General features: G+C 44.0%; 1 protein-coding gene across 3 annotated transcripts in view; it reads left to right on the top strand.

Moving 5' to 3' along the window:
* The window catches only part of VRK1 (VRK serine/threonine kinase 1), a 75,525-nt gene extending 56,580 nt beyond the window's left edge, over window positions 1–18,945 (top strand). For 2 of the 3 annotated variants that reach the window (XM_037031402.1, XM_037031404.1), the window contains exons 12-13: window positions 13,152–13,242; window positions 17,623–17,746. In XM_037031402.1, the coding sequence (XP_036887297.1) occupies window positions 13,152–13,242; window positions 17,623–17,654 (123 nt within the window). In that variant the 3' untranslated portion in view covers window positions 17,655–17,746. Of the gene's footprint in view, window positions 1–13,151; window positions 13,243–17,622 lie in introns of all 3 variants that reach the window. The other variant, XM_037031405.1, reaches the window with a different exon arrangement.
* Window positions 18,946–21,864: the final 2,919 nt, after the last annotated feature.

Below are 21,864 nucleotides of genomic sequence, written 5' to 3'. Positions count from 1 at the left end.
GTTGCAAGAGTAAATGAAATTGTGTTTTTTAAATTTCTCTTTTTGATAGTTTATTATTGATATATAAAATGCTACTGATTTCTGAATATTAATTTTTTATCATGCTGTTTTGCCATATTCATTTGTTAGATTTAGTGGTTTTTTGGTGGAGTCTTTAGGGTTTTCTATGTATAATATCATGTCATCTGTGAATCATGACAATTTTACTTCGTCCTTTCCAATTTAGGTATCTTTTTATTCTTGTCTGATTGCTATGGCTAGGACTTCCACTGCTATGGTGAATATGAGCAGTGAAATGGGCATCTCGGTCTTGTTTCTGATCTTAAGGGAAACACTTCAGTTTTTGCCCATTGAACATGATGTCGGCTGTAGGTTTGTCATATGTGGCCTTTATGATGTTGAGGTATGACCCCTCTATTTCCACTTTACTGAGAGTTTTGATCATAAATTCTGTATCTATGGATGTGATCATGTGACTTTTATCCTTCATTTGTTTATGTGATCTATCACATTCACTGATTTGCAAATACCGTGCCAACCTTGCATCCCTGGAATCTTTATGGAGCCCACCTGATCACGGGGTATGATTTTTTTAATGTTTTATCGGATCTGTTTTGCTAATATTTTGTTGAGGATTTTAGCATCTATGTTCACCTGTAGTTTTTTTTTGTAGTGTCTTTCTGGTTTTGGAATTAGGGTGATGCTGGTCTCGTAAAACAAGCTTAGAAGTCTTCCTTCCTCTTGAATTTTTTGAAATAGTTTGAAAAGGGTAAGTGTTCTTTTTTGAATGTGTGTTATAATTTGTTGGTAAAGCCATTTGGTCGAGGACTATTGTTTGTTGAGAGTGTTTTGATTTCTGCTTCAATTTCACTATTTGAAATCTGTCTTTTCAGCTCCTCTGATTCTTCCTGACTCAGTTTTAGAAGATTGTATGTTTCTAGTAATTTATCCATTTTTTCTGATTTTCCAATTTGACATATAGTTGTAGTGTTTTCTTACAGTCCTTTGTATTTCTGTGCAGGCAGTTGTTCTCCGCTTTTACTTCTGAGTTTATTTATTTGGGTCTTCTTTTTTCTTGATGAGTCTGGTTAAAGGTTTGTCAGTTTTATTTATCTTTTCATGTAACCAGCTCTTGGTTTTATTGATATTTTGTGTTGTTTTTTTAGACTGTGTTTTGTTTATTTCTATTGTGATTTATATTATTTTCTTCCTGCTACTCACGTTGGGCTTTGCTTGTTGTTGTATTTCAAGTTCCTTTAAGTGTAGAGTTAGAATGTCTATTTGAGGTTTTTTGTTTGTTTGTTTTTATTCCTTGAGATAGGCCTGTAAAGCTATGAATTTCCCTCCCTCTTAGGACTGCTTTTGCAGTGCCCCACAGAGTTTGGGATGTTGTGTGTTCATTTCCATTTGTTTCCAGGTAATTTTTTATTTCTTCCTTGATCTCATTGTTGAGTCATTCATTGTTTAATAACATGCTACTTAGCCTCCATGTACATGACTGTTTCTGTTTTTTATTCGGGTTGATTTCTAGTTTCATGCCATTGTGATCTGAGAAAATGCTTGATATGATTTCAGTCTTCTGGAATTTGTTGAGACTTATTTTGTGTCCTAACAGGTGGTATATCTTTGAGAATGTTCCATGTACACTTGAGAAAAATGTATTTTCTGCTGCTTCGGGGTAAAATGCTCTGTAAATATCAGTTAAACCCATCAGATCTAGTGTGTTCTTTAAGATTGCTGTTGCTTTCTTGATATTTTGTCTGGAAGATCTATCCACTGCGCACAGTGGGGTGTTAACATTTCCTCCTGTGACTGTATTGCTGCTCATCTGTTATTGCCCATCCAGGTTTTCTTGTATATGTGTCGGCGGTGCTCCTGGGTTGGGGGCGTTGTGTTTACAAGGGCTGCCTCCTTCCCTTTACAGGGGTTGGATCCACCCCTTTGGTATTGTTCAGTGTGCAGGGACCTTCATTGTCTCTTGCTTCGGCCTGTTTTGAAGTCTGTTTTGTCAGATGTAAGGATTGCTATTCCAGCTTTTTTTCATTTTTATTTGCATGAAATATTTTTTCCTATCCCTTCACTTTCATTGTGTATCTTTTGTTCTGAGATGGTCTCTTACAGAGACTAGTATTTTTTTTAACCTTTTTTAAGACCTAGAACATTTCCCCAAAGAAACGGTAAACACTACATCTCTAAAATGGGTAAAAGCAGAGCTCCGGTGACTGAAGAGTTGGGGGCCTCCCAAGAGGGAAACTTCCTCTTTTGAGAAGTTAGTATCCATTTCTTTTTTAGCAAGGGGTGTGTAATCAGGATGTCTTTTTTCCTCTGGTTACCAGGAAGCTCAGAGCGAAATATAATTCTGAGAGTATAGAAATTATAGTATTAATAATCCTTATAATTAGCATATTTGCTCACTCTTTGTCACGATTTTTAAAGTTTTTTCAGATACTCCGTATTTAAGTGATAGTTTTTGTTTTTCAACTTATTCATTCCTTGGAAGTTCAATTTTAGAGTTACGAAGGACCGTAGAGACCCTAATATGATTTATGCAGAGTCAGGCTTTGCAGCTGAAGCATCCCACTCTCTTTTTACTGCACGCTGCTTCCTTCAGCTTAGTAGCTGCTTTATTTATTTATTTATTTATTTATTTATTTATATTTTTGAATCCTCACCCGAGGGTATGTTTGCTGATTCTTTCCAGAGAGGGTGGCAGGAGAGAAACATTGATGTGAGAAACATGGATCAGTTGTCTTTTCTGTGTGCTCTGACCAGGGCCCAGCTCAGAGCCCTGTGGTGTGTGGGACGGTGCTTCAGTCCACTTAGTCCTCGGATTGCAGAGGCCCATGCGCCGTGCAGCCAGACCAGCTCAGTAGCCGATTCCATCTATCAGCATATACATTTATGAACGTTTTTGCTAATGCCTTGTTCTTCTAGTCTTCCCAGGTTTATTGAGATATAGTTGACATCCAGCACTGTTTAAGGAGTGTGGCATAATGCTTGCTTTGACTTAAATATATCATGAAATGACTACCACAGTAAGTTTAGGGAAAATGTCTATGTTCCTTGTATTTATCAGACTCAAATGTCTTTCAAAAAGGGGCAGGTGTAGTCAATTCCATATATGTTTTCCTTTATGTTCCTAACAAGTATCCTTTATGGTAAAACCTGTAAGAATTGGTCAACATGCTTCAGCCATGGATTAAGTGATTCTCAATCATTTCCCTACAATCATGTACATATTTATAATGTCCACCATTTTGACTCTGAGCATATCACAGTGAAAAATAGGGGAAAAATAACTCATTGCACTTACATTGTGGTAGGGAAGAATAATAAACGGTAAAGAAGCAACCTGATATCACTGTATTAGCTTCCTGTTGCCAAAAAAATAGAGAAAAAAAGAATTGATCAACAATGGAATGAAGCAAAATTTTTATTTCTCTATAGCCATGATTTATTATGATACAGCATATTTGGAAAGTGGAGTGAAATACAAACTTACTCACTTGGAAGAGTTTTTAGTATCAATAGCCTAAGAGTTTTGTTTAAGGCACAGAACTTTGGGGTGACGGAAAGCTGAAGAAGAGAGTCTGATGATCAACCTGCCTTTAAAAGCGCCGCCAGGCATGTTCATTGGTGGTCAGCATTTGGCGCTCACTGGCATCTGGCGGTGCGGGTCTGTTATTGGCTCTGGGGTCTCCTCCGAAAGCAATGCTCCACAGTCACGTACAAGGTGTGATTCGTGCAGCTGGTCCAGGCTGGGCCTCTGGGCCATGAAGATCAGTAACATGGAGTTTCATCCTTAGAGAATTCCTTCCTGTCCATCTGGGGTAAGAGGAGCTTAATTTATGGGAAGGAACTCAGCAAGTTATAAGGACATGAATACCTCCATTGGCTCTTTTCCTGCAGGGTTTTGATGAACTTGTTTATTACCCAGGCCAGCGAAGAGGGGACCGTTCATTGGATTCGCTTGGGTTCTCTTTTCTCGAGAGCCACTGAGTAGGTCTAGGGGGTGGCCATGCAGTTTCTATTTTATTTGTTCATTTTCAGGCAGTATATCTTGTTGTTCTTTATAAGCAGGGTGCACACACCTTTCTTTGTGCATCCAAAGTTTTTGTGTTTTTTTAAGCTACGTCGTACCAGCTGGCTTTTCTAGAGGTCCTCAGAAGGGCCTCCGGTTGTTGGTCAGCGAACCCCCGCTGCCAGCGCTCAGCAGGCCCGTGGTGCCGAGCGCCGGACCAGCGTGGGGCTTCGCGCTGCAAACCCGCGACCTGCGGCTGCACCGGGCCACGCCCCCCGGCTCTTTGGGGTGATTGCACCTGCACCTGATGCGGCACGTGTTTGTACCGGGTAGCCCACAGTTCGTCAGGCTGCCCCGGCTGCCCCTAACTGTGGGGGAGGTCTGTCTGGCTTTTTCAGCGTGACAGGGCAATAGAGAGAAACCGTATTTTAAATGTATACATTTAGGGTGTCGAAGTTGATAAGATTTTTTAAAATGAGGGAGGAATTTTTTAAAAGCTTTTTTTTGTGCAAATAATGTTACCTGTCTTGCTCATGAGATGGTCGTGTGGGTTAAATGAAATATACGGAGCGCGTGATAGAGTGCTAGACACGTATTGTGATTGATACGTGTTAATACATTACTATTTTTAATGTTGCTCTAAGTTTTCTCAAGTCTTTCTGTGTTCCTCTTGTCAAGAAAATAGCATGTGGAACTTTTTTGCTTGACTCTGTTAATGCCTTTTGAACTAAGATATTATGAACTAGAGATGGCTTACATTTTGCTTGGCGTGTGTTAAAATAGGTTGTTTTGAATAGGAAATGACTGGGAATTGGTAGAAGTTGATTTTGCAACATAGACGTGACGGTAATTACTGTGAAATAAAGACTCCAAAATGCAGCTCCATAGCTTACTCATGTTTAAAAAAGCATAAATCAAACTAATGAGTTTGAAGTTAACTTTGTTCCTGAAGGTGGTGATTGCTACACTCAAGGATTATGGGTAGCGGACATAACGCAGGGCCCCGGAGTGCCAGAGTTCTGTGCCTGCTGTTCTCCACCTGTGAGTTTGGGGAGTAGGGCTTCCGTGGATGCAGCCTTACCGGGGGAAGTCGGGTAGCCTGTTGCTAATAGAACTTCCAGGCTGATTCATTTGGTGAGAAACTTGTTCGTTTATGGCTTGTGATCAGTTAATTCCTCACTAGTCCATACATAGGGTTCAGTTTTTATTGAAATATTTGTCTTTATTGGCCTTTTTGGTATGAAATGTTGTAGGTTCTGCATCTTAACGCTTTCTTTTGGGAAGTCTTCAGGGGTCTGATGGTGGTAGGATATCAGCCCTTTAAATTTTAGGTTATTGTTGAACATGTATGTAGTTGCTCTGTATCCTGTAAGTACTTTTAAATTATTTCATGTAAACTTGACAACGTTGATGTGAGATACATCTGCTTACAAATGATGAAGCTAAAATTCGAAAGAGGTTCTGTGACTTGTCCCGGGGCCGTGCAACCACTAACTCGGGCATTTGTGTGGCTTTTTTTCTGTCGGTGCTCCAGGCACTTAAAAATCCCCTTGTAACATGAGGCCTGAAATATGAAGACAGTTACTGCGAACCCGGACACCCATTTGCCCCTCTTTCATGAATTGCCCCTGAAACACTTTAACTGACGGGCGTTTTCAACATTAGTGGGACATGTGAACGGACAGGGGTCATGTTAATTCCAACTCAGCAGAGAATGCAGGGACAGAGAGTCTTCTAGACCTTCGTTTACTGACTCTGTGCAAACTGCTTTCCATTGGGGCGTGACTGCGGGTTTGACCATGTTGGAAGTTCTGTGGGCCTCGTGATTTAAGTGTTACTAGAGTCAGGAAAGGCCCCTGTTGCCAGCGCGTTGGAAATTGTGTGTGTTGGTTTCAGAAATGCTATTGGGAGATTTTTCCAGGCTGTGATTTCCATTATTAAATGAAAATCTGCTGAGAGCAAGATCCCTGGCACATGGTACTCCTGCGGATCACGTGATCCAGGCTCCGCTTGTTGCCCAGCTCACTGCGAGTCGGCTGTGCGTCTTTTCTGGGAAGATGCAGTGTCGCCGGGCTCCGGAGCGGCCCTTCTCCATCCTCAGCAGGCCCAGCCCCCGGAGGGACGCAAACACATTCGCTCCAGATAAGCAAGGAGACATATTGTTACAGAACAACGGGGTTCACCCAGGGACTGTGTGCTAACCACTGGGCTCATCTGTCCGCCGCCAGAAGAAAGATGTCTCTCAATGCCAGAGATTTGTGAAAAGGAAAGGAAAGTTTTATTCAAAGATGTACAGACTTAAAGTAGTGACCCACCGTGCCCATTAATGTATCATAGTCCTTTAGGACAACCACAGATGCCCACAGCATTCCCTTCTTCCCCTGCCCTAATTCGGGGTACTGTAACTCAGGAGAAGAAGCACCCATCCAGGATCCAGGCTCCTGCCACCATCTGGTGGGTCACCATCCAGGCAGATTCTCTAATCACTCCAAAACCACGCGGCAACTTCTCATGGCTTACTGGCAGGAGTTCTTTCACCCTTCTTCCAGGCAAAGTCTCTCCTGCTTCCCAGGCCAGGCGGCCAAAGGGAGCACTCCAAAGCCACGTGGGCCTCTTCTACCGAGCTGCAGGGGTCTGCACTCTGGCCAAAACCGCATGGTTCTTTCCTTCACGTGGCCGTGGGGGTCCCCACTCTGCACTCCACAGCCGCGTGGTTCCCTCTCCTTTCATGGCTGCCGTGTCTGGGTTTAAATCCCAGAGCCAGTCCTCCTTTGCAGCCCCATTTCAGACTCCTCCCACAATCAGCTACACTTGTCCGCATTCCTGTATATTCCAAGTTTACTGGGCTGCTATAGTGAGTCCGGGCAGGTGTGGCCCCATGGTGTGGAGCCAATCTTCTCCAAGCTCTCACGCAGGCGCTGTAACTCAGGGGACCTGCCCCCAGTTACGTCTTGGGTGGAAGTCACTCCCATCCCCCTGGCTCAGAGCATGACCACAGCTATTTAACGTATCTATGCAACCAGTTAAAGGTTATAGAGATGTTAAATGACTGTGCCAGAGGTTAGCTGCAGAGCCTTTGCTGTACAAAACAGCTCTCCACATTCTCGCTCCATTTGTCCCTTCCCCAACTCACACCTGTGGAGAGTGAGGACATCCTTGTATCTTTCTAATATTTCCTGGACACGTTGAGTTCTGGACCCCATTCCAAATCTCTATTTGGGGCACCCCCTTGGCTGCACCCTGTTACAATATTATGCCCACTTTGTGAAAACAGTGCTTTTGCTAAAAAATGTATTGCCCATGGATCAAGCAATCATTTCTGATTGCCAGCTGGATTTTTTCATTTATTTATTTATTTTGACAAAGCCTAAAAATGCATTGGTATTTTTTGGCTCGCTCATGAATTAGCAGTAATTTTTGGTGCACCATTTGCAGAAAATGATGGTCAGTTCTTCACTCTTCATGGCATTAGAAGAGGAAGATAGCTTGAACTGGTGAAGAACGTAAATATTCCAAACTTTCCTAGTTGTGTATTTTCTTTTGCTGAGTCCTGTCCTCAGGGTTAGCAAAACTACTTGGGCTTACTTCCTCTTCCCACCTCCAGAGTAGATAACTAAAATATACCGGCAACAGAGAGTGTAAATTAAACAAATAACAGTAGCAAACAACAAAATGAAGTCAGGGGTGACTGCGAAGGCATCTGCTCCACTGACGGACGGCTCGCTACTTCGTGGAATGAAGTTCCGTATGGGGGGGATTACATTGGATACTTTATTAGGAAGGGTCATTTAGGGAACTCTCAAATGACTTCATACATAAATAGTTTTAGAAGTTTAACTTTGTGTGTGTGTGATGTTTTTATACAAGCTGAAAATACTTTTTTTTAATGGCTGTTTTTCAACTTGAGAATGAAGCCTGTAAGAGTGGCGGGCACACAGTAGGTGCTTGGGCAATCTGTGGTGGGGTCTTCACCCCCGCTCAGGTTGGGGGCAGTGTTCCTCTGGAAGGACCTGCTCAGGGAGGGGTCAGCAAATAAGGAAAAACCATGCCTGTGCCCTCCGGGAGCATCCCCGGTAGGAGAGAAATGGAGAGGAGCGTGGGAGTGGGCCAGGCCAAGTGCCAGACGTGCGCTCCGACTCCAGGAAGGGCCGCTTCCGAGTGGCAGACAACTGGAAACTGCCGCTTCGTGGGCAGGGTCGCCCCGGGGGGCCGTGTGGCTCCTCGGAAGGAAATGGTGCTGAGAACAGAGAGCTCGAGTTCCGTCTTTGCGCCATTGGAGAAACCCGGAGCAACTTCTCAGCTTTCTTCTGTCCCCAGCCTCAGGGTGTTTTTTCTGTCTGCGTAGTGAATTTTAGCTAAAATCCATTGGTTTTGTAAATGTTGTGTGAAACAGCTGTGTTTGGCTTACCTTCATGGGAGATATGTTCTATCTTTATTTTTTAGTTACTGCACAGTAACAAATATCCTATTTTTGGTTATCGTTAAGGAATGTAATAGTAATTTATGAAAGTGTACACTTGGTGGTTGCAGTGGTTTTAATCAGATAAATGCAGTGAGACTGATTAGTGCAGACACATTTATATTTAGAATTCTTCGTTCTTTGACACATGCAGGACCAAACATTGAACGGTTTTAGGCTATGTATTCTTAAGTTTTCATAATAACCCTTTATGACTTGGTAATAAGGGGACCAGCCCAACAGTAGTCCCCGAGTATGTGTGTCCTGAGCTGCAGCCGCGACTCTGGCTGGCTTTTCCCAGAGGCCATTGGAAATGTCTAGACGCGATCTTTTGAGGTTTGACTTGGGAGGCAGAGAGTTGGCTTTGTTGCTGTAGTTGTTCTTGTTTGTTTGTTTGCTTGCTTTTTTGCCCCTGAAGGTTTTGTGTTCTCTTTCCCTCTGCAGCAGCTTTAAGCCTGTCACTGGTCTCCAGTCAGTATTTAGACTGTTAGTAAATTATCAGCCTGGATGCATCAAGCTGATTTGTCTTTCAGTTTCTAAATTGGAAGTGAGAAGCTGCTAATTAACTGCATTTTAGCCCAGCATATTTGAATGCTTCAAAAATACAATGTGTATTATATATGCCAATGCCCTTGAAATAAACCTCATGTTTTGAAGATGACCATGCTGAATTAAAAGACAACTCTCTCGTGAGTTTCTAAGCTGTTCTTGTGTGTGTTGTACGATACAGTCAGACCTTGGGACTCATCGGCCTCATGACTCGTCAGATCCTTTACTCATTGCTTTTGATGAGAAAAAATGTTCTAGTGCTTGGCACTGGTTTGGGACTCGTTGAGGTTGCTAGAACGTCTGTGTCATGACGTCGTCCCGCAAGAGAAGACGCTTCAGCTTCAGCCATTTGCTTGGTGCTCAGCGGTTCTGGTGCTCCTCACGAGTTCTGGAATGAACTCAGGATGGCACCAAGCCACCCCTGTATACCGGTTTCATTTATAAGTGCCAGTGAGGGTGCCGGTGAGACCTGGTGTGGAATGTGGCAAAGTCGGATCAGCACAGTCACTTGGTGAAGCGGGTTTCCGCTCAGAAGACCAAATTACGGTCAGCTCTTTGTATCTTCAGGTTTTGCATCTGTGGGTCTAATCACCTTTGGAGTGAAAGTGCTAAGGGAAAAAATCCCAGAAAGTTCTAAAAGCAGGACTTGGATTTGCTGGGTGCCGAGCACTACACTGAATCCACATGAACGCAGAGATGCGTAGGCACGCCCCGCGTGGGCATGTGCGCATACGGCTGACATGCTCAGTACCACGCCATTTTATATCCGGGACCGGAGTGTCCCTTGATCTGAGCACCCACGGGAGTGGCCCCAGAGCCGTTCCCCCCTGGATGCCCAGGGACAAGTGTGTGCCCTCGAGGGGCCGCAGATGTCAACAGAGAACAAAGTGCAGCATTTGGGTGTAATCAGAAGGCAGAGCTGGCAACAGATTGTCTGGAGTTGTGCTCGGTACCTTATCAAAAGAATAACGTTCTTAGATGCCGCTTTTAAAATTTTATTGTGTTAAAGTACACATAAAATATAAGATCTTAGCCATTTTCCAAGTGCCCAGGTCACTGATGCTAAGCACACTCACGTTGCTGCATGACCATCACCACCCTCCACCTCCAGAACACTCTTCGTCTCACAGAGCAGACTCTGTGCCCAGGAAACGCCAAGTGACCCTCCACCTCTTCTCCCCGTGGCTCCCGTGTCCCCACGCGACTTTGAGTGTGGCTGCCCCAGGTCCCTCACAGGCATGGGACCGTGCGCCGTCCGGCTTATTTTCCTGAGTGTTAACTCCCTCCAGGTTCACTTATGTTGTTGAATGGGTCAGAATTCCCTTCCTGTTTTTTAACAAAAGATTTATTGTCCAGTTCCAGTTGACGTACATTACAGCACTGTACTCGTGTCAGGCACACAGCGTAGTGGTCAGACATTTACAGACGAAGGGCTATGAATGCATGAAGTGCCCACCGCAGTGAGTCCGGGGCCTGTCTGGCATCACGCGCAGCCCCTGCGCTTTGCTTCCCAGTGGCTGTTTTTACAGCTGGCACCTCGTACTTGGATACTATCAAACTTGAAGGTTTTGGTTTTTTAAAAAGCAACAGATCGTAGCCTGTCGACCACTGGCTCTTTCTAACCGAACTGCACGCACTGCCAGGAAAGCCGGGCGGGAGGGCCCAGGTGAAGTGCGGATCAGTGAAATTCCGTGTGTAACCCAACGTGTCCTGCTTGCCACACAGGTGTTTCTTTCGTTGGTTGAATACTGTCTGATTTTCATTTCTGCGTCATTTACCTGCGTGGAGGAGATTAAGAAAACTCTTTTTTATTAAATGAGCTCGAAAACAAGATGAATGCACTAGGTTCTTGGGTATGATTGTCGGACGGCTCTCTTTGTAATGAGCATTTAGAAATCTGCTTTCCCCAAACTGTAGAATGCATTTCCTCCTATACGGAAGCAATCTACCTTGGAAATATTCCTCCTTAATTCTGGTCCGAGGGAACAAAAGTGTCTGTGTGTATTCCTGCCTAATGCATCACAAATCTGCTGACATGCTAACCTTGGAGTCCCGGCTGGCCTTAATCAGGCCCGGGCGCCGGCAGGAAGGACGGACCTAATGCGCTCCATCAGTGCGGTTTGCATATGGAAGTTCTCGCAGGGGAGCTGCCCGTGCCAGCTGAGGGTTACCTGCCCACCGCAGTTATTGTATGTAATTATCGAACCAATCTGTTCAGCACAGCAGGGCTTAGGTGGTAATCATGAAGCAGCCCTTCGGAAAGGGAAGATGCACGGCACCTCCCCTCTCCTCCGTTGTATGGAGGTGCAGCCGCTGTCCGGCCGTTTGGAGAAGGAACACCCCGTACAGAAATCTGCCAAGGGGATGCTTTTCAAGTTTCCTAAGCTTCAGTCAGGTCGTTAGTCTTGTACTTGTGAAGCTTTTTCTTTAGGGACGTGGTGGGTATCTCTGAGCTCTAATCCTTCACAGCCCCCTTGAGAATATTTAGAAACAGTGGAATTAATTGTAATACGTAGTTAGCAGCAGTTGCGACCGATCGGAGGTGTTAGCAGAATGCGGTTTGAGCAGAGTTGAGCTTTCTGGGGTAGTTCTCCCTGGGCAGAGCCCGAGGAGCCGGCAGGAAGAGGAAGAGAAGGCGCTCCCAGCAGGCCTCACACTCTGCTGGCCTGGAGCAGGGACCAGTCTCAGATGGGGTTTAACCCGGTGTTGATTGCTACAGACCGCGGAGGAGGACATGCCGATGCGTCGTGAGTGTGAAATTCCCAGTCTCAGACGATTTCCTAGATGATGCAAACTTATTTTAGGCAACCTAGAGAAGCTCTGAGTTATAATTTGCATTTTAACACATTTAAATTTGAGACTACATGGGATAAAGTTATATGAAAAATGCAGAGTTTTAAATTTATTACTAAGGTCGTTCTATAGTTGTAACTACATATAGGGATGTTACGTGACTTAAAAACTACACAGGAATGAACTAGTTAGAAAATGGTGTGGTGAGGGAAAGGAATGAAAAGTTGAATGAATAATTGGGAAGAATGGATGGTTCCAGAATATGATGAGCATCAACTTTCACGTGACATTCAACTGGAGAGATAAATAGAAAAACAGGAAGACCTGAGAGAATGGTGGAAAATCCAACCTGTTTTTGAGATTTTAAGAGAGTTGTGTTCTTTTAAGACCCTTCTTTTATAGTAAGGGTTATGGCCCTCTTAAACTTTTAATAAAAATAGAAAGAAAATACACACTCTCCCGCCCCAAACAGACACATGTTGTAAAATGGGAGAATAAGTATCATTGGCCTCAATGAGTGGTGATGCCAATTTGATAAAATAGTCGGCTTTGAAAGAGAGTTTTTGTGAATCAGTCGAAGGTGAAAACGTGGCTTTCAGGAATGACCTGTGCGAAGCGGAAGAAGTTAGGTGTGGGTGGAACGAGCGGGCGCGCCACCCAAAGGTTCTCTCCGTCCCATTGCCCCCTCCTCCACCCCTTCTTCCCTCCGGTGCCCCTGCCCCTGGCGTCCTGCACAGTAGACCCGCCCCCACCCCCCAAGACCTCATTCCTCTTTCCTGTTTCAGTTACTCACAGTCATGGCGGTCTGAACATAGTAAATGGGGAATTTCAGAAATAAGCAGTTTGTAGGTTTTAAATCAGGCACTGTGCTCAGCAGCGTGATGAAATCCCTCGCCATCCCACGGGACCCGTGAACCATCTGTTAGTCACTCAGTAGACATCCAGGTTGTTGGGTTTACTGGTGCGGTGCCATGGGGCTTGTGTTCTGGTCGCCCTTATTTTAGTAATGGGCCCAAATCACAAGAGCTGTGATGCTGGCAGTTGGCTTGTGGCAGAGGGAAGCTGTGTGGTGCAAAGGGTTGTATGCAGGAGAAAATGAAGGATACTTTATATGTAGAGCTCAGTGCCCTCCGCCCTTTCAGGAGCACACTGGGGGTCTGCGGACGTGTCCCATTCAGAGAAGGGGGCAGTGCTGTATGTTTCTTTTGTGTTTCGACACAGCATACCTGTATGGATTCATATGTGTGCTAATATACAGTAAGTTTGTGCATTTGCTTATTGACCACGAGACCACATCCCTTTCTCTCTCTTTGCACTTCCACACGTAAGCAGCGGAAGAGAGAAGTTGAGAAAAGCACAGAAGCTAGCGTGGAAGACATGGAATGCATGGACGCCCCGACAGGGGAAGGTGTGCAGACCCGTAAGTGGAACCGTCTTGCCCATTGTCTTTGTCCATGTGTAAACACAAATTCCCGTTCCTTTCACGAAGTGAGGGGTTGACTGTTTGGGTCGTCACACTGAGATTTTACAGTCAGTCGGTCAGTATTGTAGGAGAAGGCCTTAGGTTTGTGTAGGGTGTGTTGCTGTGTCTTGTCACACGCAGTTTTATTCGCTGTCCACAGTGATTGTGCAGGTAGGCCGGGAGCATCTCTCGTTTTGCAGACGTGTGGCCCAAGACGTAGTGAGTGTAGATGACAGAGCTGTTGGGAACCGGTTAGACATAGAGGCCTGCGGCTCTTGCCAGTCTTCTCGTCCCTGCACACCGACGGGCAGCTTGGATCCTTCCTTCACGTGCAGCCTGCAGCTGCCCCTCCAATGGCCCGCCCCGCTTGGTCATTGCCCACAAAGCGCCAGCCCCTCTTTCCTCTCCATAGGTGGTGACACAAGGAATCGAAGACCCAAATCGTTATTTTTCAAAGCCCTTGAAGCCAAATGCTAGTTCTGGTGAGGCTGGCGCACATTGCAGATGGAAGTGAGCACACACGCAGACTGAAGTGTATGCACATGCAGTTGGAAGCGAGAGCACATGCAGATGGAAGTGAGAGCACACGCAGACTGAAGTGTATGCACATGCAGTTGGAAGTGAGAGCACATGCAGACGGAAGTGAGAGCACATGCAGACGGAAGTGAGAGCACATGCAGTTGGAAGTGAGAGCACATGCAGACTGAAGTGAGAGCACATGCAGTTGGAAGTGAGAGCACACGCAGACTGAAGTGTATGCACATACAGTTGGAAGTGCATGCCCATGCGGTTGGGAGTGAGAGCACATGCAGACTGAAGTGCATGCACATGCAGATGGAAGCGTACACTTAGATGGAGGTGCATGCACACGCAGATGGAGTGAGCACACGTGCCATCAGAAGTGCATGGGGAGGGCCCAGGCCTCTCGACACCTGGAGTCACTGTTACCTGGGCTTTGTTGACTGGGCATCTGAGGCGTTTGTTTTGGTACATAAATGCTTTTCAATTTGATTGCAATTATAAAATATGTCATTTATACCTGAAATTTTAATTGAAGGTCCTTATACTGATAGTCTTCATTGTGAGAAAATACATTAATATTTTTGTTTTATTTAATGACAAAAGGAGAGAGTGGATCCCATTGCTAATTTAAGGACAGTCAGGTAATTTTTTTGTTATAAAAGTGTGAGGTAGAATCAGATTCTCCCTTATTCACATAACTCTGGATTGCTTTGCTTAAATATTGCTTAGTTTTCCATTGTAATTTATTTTTCCCCTAAGTATAAGGCTAGTTAAGGTATTTTACTATCTAAATATTAAAAAATGAGAGAAATCTTTCCTGAGATGATAAAATATTATTGCTTCTATAGCCCCCCCCAAAAAAGGAAAAAAGCCAGGGGGGTCAGGAAAATGTATATATTTCTATTTATTAGTTTAAAGTAACTTGGAGAAAGCACATTATTACATTTGAATTTTTTAAAAATGTAATCCAACTCTGTGAATGTGTGTTTGAAGAATGGTTACCTCTAACAGCAGCTTTAGAAATGTCAGTTTCTTCATTAACAATTTTATTTTCAAACACAATTTGTGGTTTACAATATGGTGAGAGATTTTTCTCACTGCGCGATCTTTCAGAGCGCTGTGCCTAGCAAAATGGGACCTACTTTCCTTTAATGTCTATTTAGACCATTGTGAAAACGTGTATAATTTTCCTGATACACCTAAGCTCATTTCGACTGGTTGGGGGTCTATTGTATAGGAACACACTCTGAAAGCTTTCAGGACGCGCACTGTGTAGGGTTTCCTGCAGCACGAGACAGGGCAAGGGGCGGTTTTCTAGAAGAACAGAGGCCGCTAATCCTTTTATTTTTATGCAAAGCATAATTTTTATCCGTTGAGAAAATTTGGTTATTTGCTGCAAATAATTTCTCCCAAAGAATGATCAACCTTAAAAAGCCGTGTGTACTCTGGCATTCCAAAACCATGCCAGTATTTCGGAACTGGGCTCAAAATTAGTCAATGCAGCCATGATACTTATGGCTGGTACACCGGTGCTTTGCCACCGCCGTTCACAGAGTGGGCAGTGCACGGCAGGAGTCTCGGTGGTTTTTATTTTTGAAGTACCTGGGATTTTGGACCATTCTTGAGGATTCTTTGAAGAGAGCATGATTGATATTTACCTCTTGAATATCTGTGGTCTAGTCCAGGGAGAGATGTTTTTAAGGGTTTCCTGCATAGATTTTTCCTGCTTTTTTTCTCTGGCTGTGTTATAAATTCATAGAGTGTCCCCAGACTTCACATCCTGTTTTTCAGATATCACGTCTTACATGTACTCGTTTTGGGATGGAAAGTTTTACCAGCAGTAATGTATTATGAAACGAGTATATTTTTTAGAGATGAGAAGTAAAGTTTTCTGCAGCAGTCAGAATGCTTAGGGAAGTACTGAATGGACACATGAGCAAGGTGTCTGAGTTGCATCGTAGTGATTATATGGCAAATGAGGTAATGACCTCCAGGTGGCCATGGCAGCGGACTTTAAATCCAACAGCATCAATACTTAATTTGAGTGAAGTGTCGAGTTGGGATGCTAATGAGACAGTACGACCTGGACGTGGCTGCAACCGTTGTCAACTTTAGTGTCTTAGTGTTTGACTATAGGTTCAAATTTTATTGTGAGGGAGCTGTGCTGTGGTATTGATTGTTGACCCTGATCTTGGGATACCATTTAGCTGATCTCAGATCACAGCATTTTCAGTTTTTGTGCCAAATTAATTTCAAAATTCTTGATATAAACACCTAAAAATCTACCATGGGATACTGTAAAAGAAGGCCATATCATCAAAATTGAGGGAAAAACCCCGAAGTTTAAACCGACCATAGTTATGGCCTGTACTTTTGAGTGGCAGAAGGAAGGATGGTTACAAATGTTTGAAATTTGGTTTTAATTTAGTGCAGTGATTTTAAACCTTTTTCATCGCATGGCACACATGTACTAATGACAAAAATTCTGTAGCACACCAAAAAATATTTTTGCCTGACAAAAATAGGTGTAATGTTGCTTCCTTTACCCCTGACAGCTGTTGTGTTGTCTGTTGTCCTTTTTCCCATTGGACAGTCTAGGGGAGAAGCGGTCTGCGCCCCTGACTGCAGAGTCAGGTGCTGCACGTTTGAAACATTCTTGCAGTGCACTGATTGAAAATCACTGACTTAATGTATGGCAGTTGAATAGAAACTAGAAATTGGAAAGATTAAAAGAAAAAACACTAATTTTTAAACGGATCTTCCAGTTAAGTCACTAAATAAATTGGTAATCAGAAAACCTTTAGACACTATTTATTGTTAGACATGTGTTGTAGACAGTTTGTCCTAGATTCAAAGAATGTTTTGTACCTTTCAGAAAGGAAGTATTGATCTCCTCGTTGTTTGGTGCATTCTCTGATTGATCGCAGGCCGCCACGCTGCCCCACACACTGGCAGAGCCTTAAACTGGTCGTCCTGGCTCTGCTGGGCTGGAGTGGGAGGGGCGGAGGGTGGTGGCTGGGAACAAAGGCTCTTTGGTGAGCCGGAGGTCTCAAGCTCCCAATGAAGAATTGCAGGTTTGTGCCAGCCCAGGGGCAGTTGCACGGGGCTGCCGTAGGTTACGCAGACCAGTTCTCTTCCAGAAGGCCGTGCGGTTGGGATGTACTTAATTAATCCCTGGTGGTGAGGGCTCTCTGGGGAGAGTCCCCTGCTCTCCTGCCGACACAGTGTAGGTGACAGGTTTCTAAAGGCCGCGCAGGGGGGCGTGTGGGGCCTGACTGTGGGAGCGGGACGTGGGTGGAGGGGGGCGGAGGGGGAATTGGGAATTGGGACAACTGCAGTGGAATAACAGTAAAAATCAGTCAGTAAAAGGCAGCATAGTTAGAATAAAGAGTCTTGCTTTTCATAAGCTACATAACCTCATCAATTCCCTCACGGAGTGAATGCTCACCTGGTTTCTATAGTTTACATTAGGGTTAATGTTTTAAATTGTACGACAGGTGTTTTATTTTTTTGAGGAATATTGTACTCCAGGACCACTATAAAACAGGTGTGTCTTACCAGAGGGAGAGTTTTGATGGGACTTAAAAGTAGACTTTGTTAGCATATTTCTTGACATATTAAAAAATTGACACAGTTTTCTAAAGTCTTCAAGGTATTAACAGTGATACCTTTGTGTAAGAATTTCATCTCTACAAATCATCATAATCAATAAATTTAAACTATTAATATCTATATGGAAATACTTACAGTTCTGTTCTAATTTTGCTGTTATAAATTAATGATTAATGTTTTAAATTTCTTTATTTTCTCTTCAAGGTTCCAGAGGGAGAAAGAGAGTCCAGAAGTAAATCACATGCTGTGAACTCATTTTCTGTTTTTTCTTTCATTTGACTTTTTCTTCTTTTTCTACTTTAAGTGTTTTCATGTGAGTCTTGTGGGGGGTGGGGGACAGGGAAAGGCCTGTGTCTCTGAAAAATAATTTTTTAATTAAAATAAATACTTAATACAATTTATTAAATACTTCAATAAATACTTTAATACAATTTATTATAGGCTAACTTATAAAATTTCAGACTCTCCAGGTTATGCATACTCTCTAAGCTCTCCCACTTGGCGTGAAAGGTTCTGGAGACTTGCAGAAAATGACTGTGACCTGTACTTCCCAATCTCCATGTGTTTCCCAGAGAATGTAAACTGCTTGACCAGGGCCTTCCTTTTAAGGAAATACGAAGCTGAAAATAAAGGGATCTTTTTGCTTGATGCAAGTACACAGTTTGTTGTGGCCGTAGGTTTGGTTTGTACTGATTTTGTTCAGTTCCGTGCTTTCTTAAGCACCTCTCTACGAAACGAGAGGTATAAAGAAGGGAAAGAATGTGACAGAAACGTGGAGTAGTAATATATATGTGACAGATCAAGTGTACATGTCTGAAGGCTGCACAAGTGCGCAGGGGTGCAAGCTGCGTGGTGAGGGGGCAGAGAACAGTTGCCAGGTGTGGCATGGTCACAGGTTTTCTAGGTATCTCTTGTCTGTCTGTCTGTCTGTCTAATTGGTATCTCTCTCTCTCTTTTTATATTTTACTGTTCACTTACAGATTATTTTTCTTACAAGAATAGTGCAGGTGTTTAAGTTTTTAGAAAAAGCAAGTTGATCTGAAGAAAACATTAAGTAATAGCACGGGTGAGACGTAGACAGATGAAAAATTGTCCAGGTTGTACCAGTGTGAGCAGCTCTGGACCCATGCGGACTGGAACTGCGCGCTGCTGCAGTGTGGACGTGGCGCTCTCTCGCAAAGCGTTCACCCCGCCGCGGTCGCGCTCTGAGCCGTGCAGAGCAGACCCTCAGACTTGTCTGTGAAGGCTCGTCTCCACCGCCTCCCCAAGCTCTGCAGCTCTGCGCCTTCACGGAGTGCCGGCCCCAGTCGGCGGGGCAGAGACCGCTGCCTCCCCCAGAGCCTGGGTTCTTTCTGCAGTGGTGCTGTGGCCCCAAGTTCATGTACGACCCTGGGTTCACCCTTGAGTTCTGTTTCAAACACACTGGAGCCTCAACTAGGATAAAATGTATGGTGTGTTTTTGTGTATGTGCCGTATCCTTTTTTATTTTTCAGAACACAGACACAGCAGAGCCTGTTGGTTGAACATTAAAAATCAAATACTTCCTCACATACTGTTTGGAGCAAGTGCCGGCGTGCTCTTCGGTGCTGCTCTGTTGGCTGCTGGATGGGGGCCGGCCCCCGGGCAGTTCAGTGCCGCGGCTGCGGCGCTGTTCTGTCCGCTTCCTTCCGGTTTCCTTCCCGGTCAGCCGCTGGTGTTTCTTACCCCTTTGTTTAAAAAAAAAAACGGTTAAATAATATTCCTGCTATTCGATCTCCTCCTCCTGGTCCGTTCTTCTTCCTCTCCCCTCTCCCGGCCCCCGCATGCAGTGAGTCCTGCCATTCTTTGTTCGTCCATCAGGTCAGCGTCTGTGTCTGATGTGTGTTCCTCACTTTGTCACCTCCCCTGTCACCTCCTCTGCATTCACTGCACCTGTGACCGGCTCCTGTTCTCCCACAACAGGATCATGGGTGCTCTGTGTTTTCTAGAAACTCACCAGTGTGCCTTTGTGACTGACAGAGCCCTGCAGGGAGAGGGCTTCGAGGTGGTCTTCAGAAGTCATCTCTTAAGACAGGTCAAACATGACCAGGCCAGAGCCATCGAACCCCAGTTATTTCTCTGGGGGTTGTCTGTACAGAGCCAAGTTGCATAGCAGCAAATTAGCGGTGGGAATATAAATAAACTGTATGCTTTTGGGAAGGGGTATGTGTATAGTTGAGTATTATATGCTTGTTTATACTTTAAAATTGTATTTTTTACCCCTGGCTGGTGTGGCTCAGTGGATTGGGCGCCAGCCTGCAAACTGAGGGGTCCCTGGTTTGATTTCCAGTCAGTGCACATGCCTGGGTTGAGGGTCAGGTCCCCAGTTGGGGCGAGTGAGAGGCAGCCAACTGATAGGTGTATCTCTACACATCAGTATTTTTCTTCCTGTCTTTCTCCCTCCCTCCCTACCCCTCTCTCCAAAACTAAATAAATAAAATCTTTAAAAACTTATATTTTTAGTGATCTTCTTTATTATTTGGGTTATCAATATGTACTGATAAAACGTGGCCGCAGTGGAACATTTGGAACATACAGCAAACTGAACAGACGGACGAGCTATGTTGCTGCCACTACAGGCAGGCAGTCACTGTTAATGTCGTGACATTCTCCTCTCGTCATTTTTCTCTTTAAATAATTATCATACTTTATGTAAAGCTTTATATTCTGCTTTTAAAGCTCACATTAAATACTTCCCATGTTATTACAGATAATAATCAGTACATATAATTTTTATGTTTTCCTAATACTTTTTTCTTGTGGCTTCACGATACTCTCTCATGACTCTCATTTCTCTGATCTTGGGTGTGTGTTTTCAGTATTGCAAGAGTATAAGCATTATTCATGAATAAAATGGGGCAGAAGTCTTTGTCCACATGCACAGATACTTCTTCAGACCCTGAGAAGGGCACCACCTGGCCACAGACGAGACAGCAGGAAGAGGGTAACGGACACATGTTACCAGGTTGCTTTGCAAAAACCCATCACTTAACACTTGCCCGGTAGGTTAAGGTGCTCCACGGACATTTTTTCATTTCTGAGGCTTACTAATTTTTATAATTTGACGATGTAAATTCCTTTAATGGCTAGTGAACCTGAGCAGTTTTTATTTGCAGACTGCTCACCGTGCTCTTCCGTGGGTGTTTGTACTATTTGTATAGTAATAATCGTAGCCCTCGGTCCTGTTTGTTGCTGAGTTTTTCTGGTTTATTTTCTATTGATGTATTTTTAATTTTTACAAAGTTTGATTTTTATGGCTTAATTTATTGATGTTTTTCATTGTAAATTCTGCCACTGTTTTAAAATATTTTCCATCCTCTAATCAGAAACATTAACTGTAATTTTTAAGGTTTTTTTGTTTTAATACTTACAAATTTTTAATCCATGTGGAATTTATTTTAGGGGGTGTGTGCCGTGAAGTAAAATCACAATGGGTTTTTTTTCCAAATAGCTACCCAGTAGCTTTAGTATCACTTGCTAAATAAATTCTCTTTGCCACCTGTGTACCACCCTGGTTTGTGATATTTGGTTTATTATATATTAAATTCTTACACCAGGGGGGTTCATTTCTGGACTTTTTTTGATTTCACTGATTTGTCCTTATGCCCACACCATGCTGACTTAATGTCATTTAACTTGTTAATTCTTATTTATTGCCCAAATCAAATTAGTAGGAGTCAAAACTAAAGAAAAAAGTCACTTAGAATCTCATCACCAGTGCAACACAATTCAAACTCATCCTTTGCCTGTGTGATTTTTTTCCTCCTGGTTCGTGCCTACAGAGTTTTTCGTAGTTAAGACAGTCGCGTAGATGAAGTTGTATGGTTTTTGGTTTTTGCCTGTAGTTCATGGGTCATTCCGTGCCCCTCATTCACGAAGCTCTACACAGAGTGCCCAACACACCAAGGCACTAGCGCTGGGAAGGGCCTTCCAGTCCGCACGGCTCCCGTGGTGCGGGGGTTCTGCGCAGTCGCCATTGGTCGTCCGGGTCGGGCAGCTGCCACTAGCTGTGGTTCTGCAGGCGGAGTGCGAACGTCTCCACTGTGCGGAGGATGTGTTCGTCCTTCAGCTAGTGGAGGGTTTTCTCCTGTTAATCCAGTGGCATTTTGTGACTTCTGAGTTGTGTTCCTAGATTTTTGTCATTTTGTCTTGCCGTGAAATTACCTGTGAAATTTGCATTGAGCAAATGAGGGCTTTGTTCTTTTTTAAAGATTTTATTTATTTATTTTTTAGATGGGAGGAGAGGGAGAAAGAGAGGGAAATCCCAATTTGTGGTTGCCTTTCTCTCGCCCCCTGCTGGTGACCTGACCTGGCCTGCAGCCCAGGCAAGTGCGCTGACCCGGAATGGAACTGGCCACCCTCTGGTTCGCAGGTCGGCACTCAGTCCCCTGAGCCACACCAGCCAGGGTTGAGCCAGTTAGTTTTATA

The sequence above is a fragment of the Sturnira hondurensis genome, unplaced genomic scaffold (genome assembly GCF_014824575.4).
Source record: "Sturnira hondurensis isolate 20B ecotype Veracruz unplaced genomic scaffold, ASM1482457v3 Scaffold0021143, whole genome shotgun sequence".
Classification (NCBI taxonomy): domain Eukaryota; kingdom Metazoa; phylum Chordata; class Mammalia; order Chiroptera; family Phyllostomidae; genus Sturnira; species Sturnira hondurensis.
Note: the sequence above shows the minus strand (reverse complement) of the source record. Positions and strands in the feature narration are given on the sequence as shown.